Source organism: Monodelphis domestica, chromosome 3, assembly GCF_027887165.1.
Source record: "Monodelphis domestica isolate mMonDom1 chromosome 3, mMonDom1.pri, whole genome shotgun sequence".
Lineage (NCBI taxonomy): Eukaryota > Metazoa > Chordata > Mammalia > Didelphimorphia > Didelphidae > Monodelphis > Monodelphis domestica.
This window is the reverse complement of record NC_077229.1, coordinates 384,098,875-384,112,824: the sequence shown is the minus strand read 5'-3', so window position 1 is coordinate 384,112,824 and position 13,950 is coordinate 384,098,875. Positions and strand designations below refer to the sequence as shown.

The 13,950-nt window shown below is 31.7% G+C and overlaps 1 protein-coding gene across 1 annotated transcript in view; it reads right to left on the bottom strand.

Moving 5' to 3' along the window:
- Positions 1-13,950, bottom strand: part of SEMA5A (semaphorin 5A) — a 657,936-nt gene that overhangs the window by 315,470 nt on the left and 328,516 nt on the right. Inside the window, exon 6 of the mRNA XM_007486811.3 lies at positions 1,739-1,801. Coding sequence (XP_007486873.1) covers positions 1,739-1,801 — 63 coding nt within the window. The remainder of the gene's footprint in view (positions 1-1,738; positions 1,802-13,950) is intronic.

Here is a 13,950-nt window from a genome sequence, read left to right as displayed (position 1 = left end):
TTCATTTGAAAATGTTGCATCCCTATTAGTCAATAGTTTTCTTTTTATCTTTTAATTCTCTAAAGTTTTTATATTAATAGCATTTCTTCACCATTGAAGGAATTTGTTATGGAAATGTTTTAAAAAGAGCATCAACAAAACACTTTAAAAACAAAGGGGAAAAGTATAAATATAGAATGAAACAAACTAAGAAAGGAAATGTGTCTGTATGTTTTGTAAGACATAAATATATAATATAAATTCACAATTTCTTGTGTAATCCTTCTATATTCTTTTTTGGTACAGTGAAATTGTTTGTTAACTCCTAAATTTGCAGTAAAATAGAAAACTTAAAATAAATATATATGTAAAAAAGAGACTAATAAATTCTGCTGCACTGAAGTGAATGAAGACTGAAGTTTGCTTCTAGAAAAGCATGATGGTAAATAACCCAAGTGTTTTGTTCTTAATAGTAGAAGAATGCACATACACTATGTTACTAGTTCTAGTTTGCTAACCACATAATGACAAGATAACACTTTAGTAACTTCCTGGTCAGGACCAGGATGCATTCAAAAGGTATTAGTTAGCCATGTCCCTGCTCTTAGCTCTGGCTTTTTCATACCTAGCTGATTGAGATCAGGTGAAAGGGCTAATGCTCTAAGAAAAGAGGTAATTCCATCCCCTTCCTTTAAAAAGATTTGGGAAAATGTATATTTAAGTTATTAAATTTTACACTACAAAAACATTCTATGATAATTAAATCAAATTTAGGCCAACATGTGATTTCATCCTATGCCTCTGCTATGTGTCTCTTTGCATTGTTTCTGTCTTAGATAAAGAAAGAATGTGAATTTTTATGACCTTTGAAAGGTCAAGAGAGTAAACCACCAGAAGTCCAGGAATTAAGAATCATAACAGGAATATGCTAGGAACCAGTCAATGAAGGGCAAAGTCGGGAGCATTTTGTTTGCCTGAATAGATCTGCAGCAGAGATGTCAACTCATCCACTCATGGGCCATGCCCAAGTGAGCTTGCTATAGCAATTTCTTTATAAAAACTGTGCTAAATCTGATTCCACTTTTCCCGTGAAACGAATAGATATAGAAAGAGCACAAAGAGGAGAGAATATGTATCTCATGTGTTTTCTTGATATAACTTCAAAGAAAATATTCCTTAATAAAAACCAAATAGATGCTGGTGGAATATCAACAATGATGGCTAACCTTATGGGAAAATACCCAAATAGAGAAGCCCAAAGCATTAGGAAAAGAAATCCCAGTCTATGAAGCATGCCCCTAAAATCCTGATGAGGCACATACTTTCTCACCTAAATGATTATATCAAAAAATACTAATTATAATACTATCCTTTCTTTAGAAAAAGAGGCAACATCATCCAACCTTCCAGCCAAAATCAAAATTTTCTGCATTTAAATCAATTTATTGTGCTGAATCAGATGTGGGGATGGGGTTCCAGAACTTAGAAGAAAGAAGCCAAGGTCCCTAATAATACCAACTTATTATTTTTGTGTAATGGAGGGTAGGCACCTCAAGAAATGAAGAGAAAGAATCAGAAAGAATTCAAGTGACATTAAGCAAGATTGTTCAAAGAAAGCCTTAGCAAGTGATCTTATTTCCCACTTTATTGGGTAGGGCATTGTTTGAAGAACAAAAAAAAAGGAAAAATTTCTTAACATACAACTTCTTACCATTCAAAAATAAGCACTGGATTAAGAATCAAGTTGGTGTGTCCTTACCTTAGACTTCCCCTTGCTGTAACAAGCTCTTTTAGTAGCTTCATCACATTCCCACTCCACAGCCTATAAAAAAAGATTTAAATATTCATATTTGGCTTGATATATACATGCATACATGTGCGTAAGTTGATATATTCATAAAATTAAATAATATTTTATTGGTCAGAGAGATTCCGGTCAAAAATATCAATCACATATTGATCCCAAAATACTCATATTAATTATTAGACTAAATTATTTTGTATAGAGTCTTACTTCAAAAAGGATGTTGCTTCTTATTTCAAAAAGATTATCTATCCACTGTCCAAATTTGGTATAGTGGACAAGCTACGAAGCCAGGAGGGTTCTAATTACTTGGTCAAAAAGAAATGTGTGTCTCCTTTGTAAATTGCTAACATTTTAAAATACTGTGTAAGATGCTTTGAACTAGTAGACTGAAGAGATGTTTGGGTGATCTTCAGTCCTATTTTCCATATATGCCTGTATTTTCAATTACTTTGTATAAATGACTTAAATCTTTGAGTATATATTAGCTTATCCATTTTCTGAACTTTATTAATCTACACAAAGAAAAAGAACATTAAAATATAATTGTGAAACACTGAGTATTTGGATGAAAAGAAGGGGAAGAAATCATTAAATTTTAGACCTGGACAATACCTCTGTGGCCACGTAGTACAAGTCATATTCCTCCTAAAAGCTCAAATATTTATACAAGCATATTTTTTCTTTGCATGTTAAAACATTTATGTTTTTTAATGATTTTATTTTCAGAATAAATAATCATAGGGATAGTGGCCAGAGCAATAACTAATTTTGTTTCTGGTATGTAATATGTAGACATAGATATATAGACATACACTCTTATAGGAAAAAATAAATAACATAAGCTTTTCCCATCAATTATTACCATTTTATTTATTAACTATATTTTCTGTTATAATTGAATTTCATAAAAACAGAGTTTTATCCAGATTGATATCATGTTATTTTTTAACAAACTCCCCATTAAACATCCCCAGAATCTATGATTAATTCTTACATGCAAAAAATCATATATACACCTTCCAAAATGTACCAAAGTTCAAATTGTATATTTACTAATGACATGCTTGGTGATATTTTGGTAAAATAAATAGTTCATTTCACTTGGTTCATTAGAACAATAGCAATGTGGATTCTATGTAATGCCATTATTTTTGCTAAAAGTTTTTTATTTGATTTTACTTGAATAATCTAAATTGTACTTTCTTTTAATACATTATTTTCACTCTCAAAATTTAAAATTTTAAAAGATGACTACTGGGGGCAGCTGGATACCTTTGTAAATTGAGAGCCAGACCTAGAGACGGGAGGTCCTAGGTTCAAATCTGGCCTCAGATACTTCCTAGCTGTGTGACCCTGGGTAAGTCACTTAGCCCCCAATGCCCCCAAGTCCCCAGGGTCCAAGGAAGAAGCCCTGACTCCTTTCTCCTGCCAGAGCATGAGGAGGGGGCTTGCTTCCAGGGGCAGGGGCAGGCGGGGGCACAAGTTTTCTCAGTCCTCTGCGGGGGCAACATGGGTGGAATTTGTTTTCTAGACTTTTGTCTTTGGAGGTGGTTGATTTGAGGGAGGGAAGGAGGAGTGTTTCAATCTATTACATGTTCTGTGTTTAAAGAAAACTTATTTATTATTGAAAATATAATATATGAAATCAAGAAAAATAAACAAACACTCTTTTGCCTTAGCATCATAAATACTATTGATTCTACGACCAAGGGTAAGGGTTTAAAAAAAAAAGATGACTACCAAAGGATGATTTTGATCAATTCCATTGACATGAATTTAATGCATACTTTAATGAATATTTCTATACAAAGAGATATACCAATGTAGAAAAAGCAAGGTAGAATTTGCATTTGGCTGAAACGCCTTTGATTAAAAACAACAACAATAACAACAACACTAAAGAACACAAATTCTAACCTAATAATTAGAATAACAGTTTTTTCTTCTCATGCTAACCAAAGCCAGTTCATGGTGGCTTCATTTCAGTGTTTTTAGATATCTGATCTTTCCTTGCTAGTAGACTGAATTTGCCTAAAATAATAAAGTCCATTTAAGGGGCAGAAAAAATATCTTCAAATATTAATGTTAATACCTATTATCATATGCTTCTTCAAGTCTTTTGGAAGACTTTTTAGTTTGAGCTAATTTTGTTTCTGTTATGGCATATGAAAATATAGAGAGACAAAAGATATTTTAAACACACTCTAAGAAAAATAAACATCATATATATTTTCTCCTCACATTCTTACTACTTAATGCAATAATAACTATTTTCTGTTATTGCTGAATTTCTGGAGGAACAGCATTTCATACCATCTTTATTTTTTAATTTCTGTTTAAATGACTTGCATAAGATTTTTAATGATTTGCATGAAAAAACATTGTCAACCCAAAGAAAGGATAAGAACAGATTAACTTTTAAGCCATTTAAAATTTTTGCTTTCATAATTATTTCTAAAATATATAAAGTTTGAAGAAGGCAATCTGATAGAACTCTAAGCCTTAAGTATTATAAAGAATGCTTCACATAGAGATTAAGTAATATAATGGCATATATGCTAGTTACCTTACTTCATAAACAAAAGTTCATAATAAATTTTCAAGAGGGACACAAAATTTTACTCAATTAATAATCTCTTAAAATACATAATATGTATTTTCCCTGAGAATTTATCAGTGTCAGGAACAAGTAATAAAATTTACTGTCTATATTTTTTCTCTATTATTTACTGACACAATGCTCACAATGCTTGACTACAGATATAAAGTCAGCATTACTTTATTCTAAAGGTGAAGATGAATAATTAAGCAATTAGCCCAAAGTTATATCTATATTTTATCTATTTTATACCTAATTTTGATCTACTTTGATTACATATAATTAATCAAGTGCTTCCATGAAATGTGAGGACAACATCGGAAAGAGATAATAGCTATTTTTGTGATGGCAAAAATTTAAATTAAGGGAATGTTCATCAATCAATTGGGCAATGGTTAAACAAATTGTGATATAAGATGGTGATAGGATATTATTGTGTCATCAGAACTGATGAACAGGATGATTTTAGAAAGAACTGGAAAGACCTGCATGAACTGATAGAGAGTAAAATAAGCAGAACCAGGAAAACAGTGAACCTAACCGCAATATTGTTAAATATTTAATTGTGAAAAATTTAGCTACTGTTAGCAATACAATTATTGAGGATAATTATGAAGGTTTAATGAAAAGAATGATATCCACCTCCACTAAAAGAACTGTTGGAGTTAGAATGCAGATCAAAGTATATGATTTTTCACTTTATTTTGGTTTTTATTTTGGAGGTTTGTTTTTATAAGATTATTTTCTTACAAAAATTAACAATATAGAAATATTTTTGCAAGATAATATATGTATAATCAAATTGCTTACCAACACCAGGAATGGGTAGGGAAAGGAGGAAAGGAGATGATTTGGATCCTATAACTTCAGAAAACCTATGTGTTAAATTGATATTACGTGTAACTGATAAAATAAATATCCTTACAAAAGATTTGTCAGTTTCATTGTTGACAGAACTCTTACTTTGGTGTCAGTAGATTTGACTATGAGTCCTGATTACCAATATTTCACAAAGTCAAAAGTGGAGAATTGGCTGATCATTTTGTCCAGATCCCTTATTTAACAAATTAGAAAACTGAGGCCCAGTGGTAAAAAAAATAACAATTTCTTAAAAATCACAAGAGTAGTAAATAGCAGAACCCAGCTCCTATGACATGAAACCCAATGATTTTTGCCATGTGACTTTGGGTTAATTGCTTAACTATTCAATCAGTATACTCACCTTTAGAATAAAAATAAAGATACTTCCCAAGAGGTTTAGAAAAAAGAAATTTTGCAAAAAAAATTTTATTATCATTTAAAGGAAGTTATGGGAACTCTTTATCCCTATTTTGCTTGTTACTGAGAGACTACTACTACTACTACTACTACTACTACTACTACTACTACTACTACTACTACTACTACTGTAAAGGCAAAAGTCCAGACACTCGTTTATTTTTATTTTTATTTCCTAGCATTACAGGCTATTGGAAAATATGTAATTTAAAGCATTTCTTAAAGTAAAAATCATTTTGATGGTTCTTGTTGAACTAATGGTCTTATTTTATTTTAGGTGAAAAATTGGTCTTATCTTCAAAAAGCAAAACAAGTTGCAGGGATTTTTATCTGCTCAAAGGGTAGAAAGGGAAGAATCCCCTTCAAATGCCATTAGGTTTGTTCAAATTCCATTGGACAAAAGGCGAAAAAAAAAGGTAGCACAGAAAAAAAAATTGGAAGGCCTAAATGCCTCTTGAATGTACAAAATAAATATTAGCTAAGGAGTAGAAAGAAAAAATAATCCTCCCTTTATTGCAAACAAGAATAGAATTTAAAATTATTATTCTATGCAAGATATAAGGAAACAATAATCCCCCTCCCGAATGGGATCAAGTGTTAGAAATTCCCAAGAACTGTATTCTTTACTCTCTAGAGGCAAGACATTGTTTAAATCAGAAGACTATTATGATCATATTATGTTAATAGGGAAGGTTACTTTACTGAGAACTTTTGGTGGCTCACAGTAACTACAATGTGCTGCTGATACTTGGATATCAGTTTTCTTTTCATCAGACGGCAATGGTAGATAGAAAAATATACTCAGCCACAGTCATGCTATTAGGTGATTTGAGAGATCTTTTGTGAGGGTTTTATTATTATGTGTACATTGACTGGTCAAATGATATGTTTCTAAGTAAATTAATTAATATAAACATTTACTTGATTCATTATAATTAGATCAACCGTTTCTAAAGAAGTAGTCACATAAATCTAGAAAAAGTGGGCATCTCAAAAGAATAAAGTAGTAGTGCTAGCAAGCTGTTAAGTGGAGTAAACTTGATTCATAATTATAGTGTTCCAACATATAAATAATAGCAATAATAATTGCTAACAATTATAAAGTACTTACTATGTGCCAGGCACAGTGTTAAATGTTTTAAAATTACAATCTCTTTGATCACCACAACAACCCTGGGCTGTGGGTGCTATCATTGTTCCCATTTTACAGATGATGAAACTGAGGCAAGCAAAGGTTAAGTAAGCTGCTCACAGTCATACAGCAACCAGATTTAAAATTGGGTCTTTTGACTCCAAGACTGGTGCTCTATACACTGAGCTCCATCACTGCCCCTAACCTGCACTAAGATATTTGTAATATCCTGTATGTAAATAAGTTTCCAACAAAGTTTGGTAACTTAGTCAAACAATCTGTGTGTTCATTTATCTCTTGTCTCCAAAGATATACATCATAACCCATCCCTGATGGTCCTTCCTGTCATTTTTGTTCATGACCTCCTCTAATAGGTTTGCCACTGGTGACTCACTGAAAAATGTGTTGTTTTTCCTCAGTTTTTTCCTGGCTTCACATGGTTCCCAGCTTCCCCTACATATATTCCCCATGCTACCCCTTTAGGTAATAAATATTGTATATGAAAACAAGCATAATGTCATATGTCAACTGAACTCCATGATGTCATAACTATAAATACGAAGAAATATTTTCTCCAATATATGCATCTATAGGCTTTCAAACTTATATTATAAAATTTCTTGAGAATGTTATTTCTGATCCTATGATGCGTTCATGAATTCTACTTAATTCAAATATTTCTGATTTCATCATACATATCTTGATTCCTGGAGTGATAAAAGGGAATTCAATCAGGAAGATATGATTTCATATGTTGCCTGATGACAAGGCTAATTTAATTAAGTTCTTGAGGCAATTTTTTGTCTATAAAATGACTTTTTTTATTTATATCCTATCACAGTGCTCTGTATATAAACTCTTAATACATGCTTTTTTCATTCATTCACATAAGATTAATAATATTTATAGCTATTATTAATCTATTAATTACTATAAATATAGCATAACTCCATTATTAATCTTAACAATAGTGTATTGTCATTTTTGTTTTTAAATAATTACTATAGTACATGCATATCACAAGGCTGTAGAGAGGTTCACTTGCTATGAAGTGCATGAGGTACTTTTATTTTCATATTGATATTACCCTTTCAACATATCTCATGCCACGGATTGCATTCTAGAACATTCTATGAACCAACCTAAGGTTGTCTCTACCTGAAGTCATTTACTCAACTAATCTCGCTCTTTTTTTTTTTTTTAAATCGGGGCAGTCATTTAGCTGGCAGATTTTTCCTCAGAGAAAATACAACCATGAAAGGTTCAATTAATTTCCTTTGCATATCTAGCCTTATATTCTAGAATGTTAAGTGAACTTGTTGATTAATAAAACTTCTCACAAACAACAAAGAATTACTATGATTTTTTAAAGTATCACTCTAGAAACCTTTGTGATGGGTCTTTCTCCAAAATTAGTTAGATTAGTCCTTGGATCAAAGAGATGCAATTCATCACTGTGCCCACATTCAAAGCATTTACAGCTTGGTAAATTCATAGAGAGGCAAAGATGATCCCCTAACATAACAAATAATAATAATATAGCAATGATGAAGGAAATATGAAAATCCTGATGATATTTTAGTAGGGTCTCCCATGTTTTGAAGAACATAAAAATATTAATGAAATTCAGAAAATCTTAGCAATAAAGTTATTTTAAATATCATGTAATCTAAAAGACTAATTTTACAAAAGATAAATTTAAGACTGTGAGAGTTAAAGCAAGTTATCCAAGTTATCCAAGGTTATCCTGTTGGAAAAACGTGGCTATGACTAATCCTGTGTTTATAGAACTCGAGTCAAAATATTTGGGAATATATGTATGTCAACTATATAAACAAAATATATAGTATTGTATCTAATGTGTATATGCTCTATGTACACAGTATAAATTATTTGCATATTGTATATAAATTCTACATATGTTTATATTTTGTCTTTGCCACATATTTTTTACTTGTATAGGGATGGTGCGTGTATATTTTGGGCTATTTTTATCATAATGTTCCATAAGCATGGAAGTAAATTCAAATCCAACTCAGATATGTGTAAGCTGTGTGACCTGGATACATCCCACCTATCCTTTCTAATTTTCAGTTTCCTTGTGTGGAAAATGGGAATAATACTGATCACCTATAAAAATGCTTCCCAAAGCTTACAGTTTCTATAAATGCTACTGTTGTTTTCTTTCATCATCATGATGTTGCTGTTCTTGTTATTATCAGCAGTGTGAACTTAGAAAATTTACTTAAACTCTCAAAATATCATTTTCCCATGTGTGTTTGTACATGACATTTCATTGATATAGGGCCCTGCTTTGGAGGAAACCCTTTCTAAATGCAGATAAAGTAATTCCCTGACTCTTGTAGTTTAGACAGAGGCACATGCAATGATTTACAGGTTAAATATAAGAATATATCAGATCTGTATGTATGGCTTATTGGTTAGATATAGGCATAGATACATTTACATAAATATTTTATATATGCATATATGGGGTTAATTATGTGTGCAATTATTAGAACTAAATCATATACTATACACACCTAGATATGTGTATATACCCATATTTTGCCTATAGCATTTATGTGTGTGTATCATTTCATCCTACTCCGATCACATAGATCCCAGACCTAATATGTTCAATAAGCACCCAGTTCACTCCTTAACCAACAAGGGGAACTAGAATAAATTTGGGACACTCACCAAATCTTAATTCCCCTATTGGTAAAATTAGAAATTTAAGCTAAATAACTAATAAGCCTTCTGATGCAGATTAATATACCAGCCACATTTAAGATCCTATAAATCTATGACTTCAACTTACAGGAACTTCAAGCTATGTAAATATACACATGCATCAACAAGGACATCGATATCTACATCTCTATACTTAGTCCAATCATTCACTATTGACTCTAAATGGATGAAAATGTTTCTGCTATCCAGAAAATGCCATGCAAAGTCTGAGAATATTCCTTCTTACCACAGCCATATTCTAATTTATTTGGATCTATCCATGCTAAAACATTAAATATAGCCATAAAAAGAAGTTATAGCAATTGCAGGAGGTTGCAGTTACCAATACAGATGTGTGAAATGCTATGGGAGAATTATATAAGCTGATACACGTGCATGAATGTATGTATGTGTACATGTATCTCTATATAACTACGTAAACCCATGTCTCTGTCTCTCTACATACACAAACATAGGCTCACAAATTAGGAGATACTTCTGACTCCTTGCTATGGTCACCCCACCAAGTTAAATCTATTGCCATGGCTGTATGATTTTGCTTTTGCAAACTCTCTTAAAGATACTCTTTTCTCTTGTGCTGCTGCCACCATCATAATACTGGCTTTCAAGCTTGAATTACAATCACTTGCTAATTGGTCTGCTGCCACAATCTCTCTCCCTCCCAGTCTATCCACAATTCACTTACTAAAGGGATATTCCTAAAGCATTAAGTTGGACCATATCAATAGTCACTTCTATTCACTAAGATCCAGGGACTCCATATCACCTCCAGGATCAAATATAAAACTCTCTATTTGACATTCAAAGCCTTTCACAACTTACCCATCCCCTCACCTCTCTGCTTTTAATCTTTTAATAACTTACATCCCTTTCCACCCCGATGCTTTAATCTAGTGGACTTCTTACTGCTCCTCATACAAAACACTCCTTCTTACTCTGTGCATTTTCTCTGGCCATCACCCATGCCTAAAATGTTGTCTGTCTTCATTTCTGCCTCCAGACTTCACTGGATTCCTCCAAGTCTCAGCCAAAACCTCACCATCTACAAGAAGGCTTTCCCCATCTGTCTTAATTTTAGTATTTTTAGTATTTTTTTAGTATCTCTTAAATTTAGTATTTCTACTACTAAATTTAGTATTTTAGTATTAAATTTAGTATTTTCCACTCTGATTATTTCATTTTATCCTATATATAATTTGCTTGTACATATTCCTTGGCATTGTAAAAATTAAATTATGTCTCTAATAATAGAATTATATTATATTTTATGAGGTTTATTAAGGATTATTATTATTATTAGAAATCAAGGATACAAAATAAAAACACATTTGTGCCCATGGCTGATTAGCCCATTCATAATCCCCAAGATTAGTTTACTTACTACATCATTGCAATGGAAGAGAGAAAGGTAGGTGTTACTGCCAGTTAAATACTAATTGTGATCTTGTCAACGAGGAGACTCAGGTGAGATTATAGGGAATTCTGAGAAATACCAAGGACTTCTGGGGATTGAAGTCTAGGGTTCAAAATCTCCATTTTTACAGCATGTTCTTTCCCCCATTAAGTTGCAAGCTCTCCAAGGCCATGGACATGGCACTGTGCCTGGAACATAGTAGGTGCTTAATACATATTTCTTGACAGTATACTTTATATATGCCTAAAGTTTTTACATACAGGTAACTCCCACATATATGAATTTTTGAGAAATGTATAAACAAAGTTGTGCACCATTACATCCTACAATGAGATAAGTTAATTAGGCAGGGACCAGAAAAAGGCAGACTCTTTATAAAAATAAAGAGAACAACATTACAGACAGATGGGTTGGCACTACTTCAACAGATGGTTTTACTAATTAGATACTGGCAAAAGATAACATTTTAAAAGTGGTTTAATTACACAATGCCAAAAATTAAAAAAACCTGAGTGTTTTTTCATTATGTTTGCTTTTACATTCTTATGTTATGTTTTTCAATGAAGCACTGAAGATTTTTAAATGATCATGGAAATTATGATCAAAATTCAAGTGAATACATCATCCCATTACTCAAAATAAATTTTAAAAATTGTTACATGAAATAAATTTTATTTTTAGGCAACTTGAGTGCAGGTATAAATCTGATTAACTTTGTTTAAATAACTTATTTCTTTACCCCTCAGAAAACCAATATAGAGGGATAGGCACATAAGTGTATACAAAAGTAGCTATGTATGCATATGTATATTTTATAATTGAATTGTATACATGGACATATATAGAATTTAAGAAAAAATATAACACATTTTGGTAATGCTTTGTAATAATGGAATTATGATAATCCAGAAAAAAATCATGACATGACAGAGAAGCTGATCCTGAAAGAATGTATTAGAAAGAGAAAAGAATTCAATTTTGAGTCAGAAGACTGAGGTTTGACTTTTTTGCTTGTCTTCATACTAATCCAGTGATCATGAAGAAGAAAACTTTTGGGGCCAAGTAGGTGGTTCACTGGATTGAGAGCCAGGCACAAAGAAGGGAGCTGCTAGGATCAAATGAAAAAACAGACATATCCTGGCTACATTGCCTAGCCCTTACCACTCTTCTATAGTGGAAACAATATAAAGTATTGATTCCAAGACAGAAGGTAAAGGTTTGTTTTTGTTTGTGTTTTTTAAAGAAATATACTTTTCTGTACTTCAGTTATCAGTAGGTGTTTGGACTAGATATTCTCAAAAGTTCCGTTTTTTGTAATATCCAGAATCATCTAGAATTCAGAAAGTATAGAAAGAATTATCCACCATTATTTTTCAGTTTTAAAGATGGGTGTTGTTTCCTATTGTTTTGCTATAAGAATTACCCATAAATTTTGTCTTGACTTTTCAAATGCAACCAATTTTAGAATTTTATAGATTTCAACACAGAGTTGCAAGCCTATAAGGCATGTAAATAATTTAGTCTAGTCTATTCTGTTTAAGAATTACTATGCTGATGCACTGATTTGGGACAATCCTAAAAGACTTGTAATGGAGAATATTATCTATCTCCAGAGAAAAAACTATTGGGGTCATCTTTAAAGTCAGTGTATTTTTAATTTTATTTTGTGGTTTGGGTTATGGATGACTTTGCTCTTACAACAATGGCTAATATGGAAGTGTGCTTTTCATGACAATAAAAATAATTTTGTTTAAAAAGAATGATTAGCTGAAATCACTTAAGATATACGATAATTCATCTTAAATGTGAAAACTTTCATTAAATAAGATCTACAACCTCTTTGGAAAAGACATTGAAGTCACTAAAAATCTGTGTGTTCAAAAAGTGCTTCCTTGTGTTAAATTTATCACAGGTCCTTCCCACCATAATTTATCTCCTTCCTCTTGTTTGACCTTTGTCATTCCTTATACTTGGTATCCACTGTTTAAAAACATGCCCTCTTCCATTCTCTCTCACTCAACAATTTCCTCTTTACCAGATGAAATAAGTCCCAATATAAATAGGGTTTTCCTTTATTGCTTTCTTCCTTAATAGACCTTTTACTACCCATTAAATATGGGGTGTCCCAAATGTCTGAGTATAGCACTTATGGTTTTGGACTTTTTAATTTACTAAATCTAAAAATTATACCACGACTTTTGGAACACTCATTTTCCACATGCTGATAGTTGTAGGACTATTTTTCAGACACAAGATTATTCATACTTTACATTAACTTTTCTAAAAGTAACCAGATAGATATAGTAAATAATGTACCTTTGATATATATATATATATATATATATATATATATATATATATATATATATGTACTCTTTGATCTTGAACGAGTCATTTAAACTCTCTAAAGCTCAGTTTCTTGCCTTTAAAATAGGGCCGCAATACCTCTAATAGCTCCCTCTTAAGGTTGTTACTTAACATAAAGGAAGTTAAGGTTTGGAAAGTACTTTGCAAAGTCTGAAGTACTAAGTGACTTAACCTAGGCACTAGGCAGCACAGCAAGATTATAAATAGTAGAACAGCTGCTGATCTGTTTTAGCAAAGGGAGTTCACTACACCCCTCAAGTTGCAAGTCCACACATTCAATCAATTAATAAAAAAAATAAATGAGAGAATGATAATTAATACCATAATCAACATTATCCAGAATTTCTTTTTATCCAAATATCAAACCTCTGAAGCACATAGGAAAGGCAAGATACAAGAGTTCATTGATATCATACAGATGGTAAGTACAGTTGGTATTTGTTATCTTATTTCTACTGACTCCCATTTTCCTACTATCAAATGATGCCTACATTGATAAATATTTAATCTTTGGAATAATTACTCTGCAGTTTCTGAAGCAACATTTGCTTCTCTCACAGTACCAATTCTTACTTTTAGAAGTTCATTTTCAAATGTTTTTTTCAATTTCTATTTAT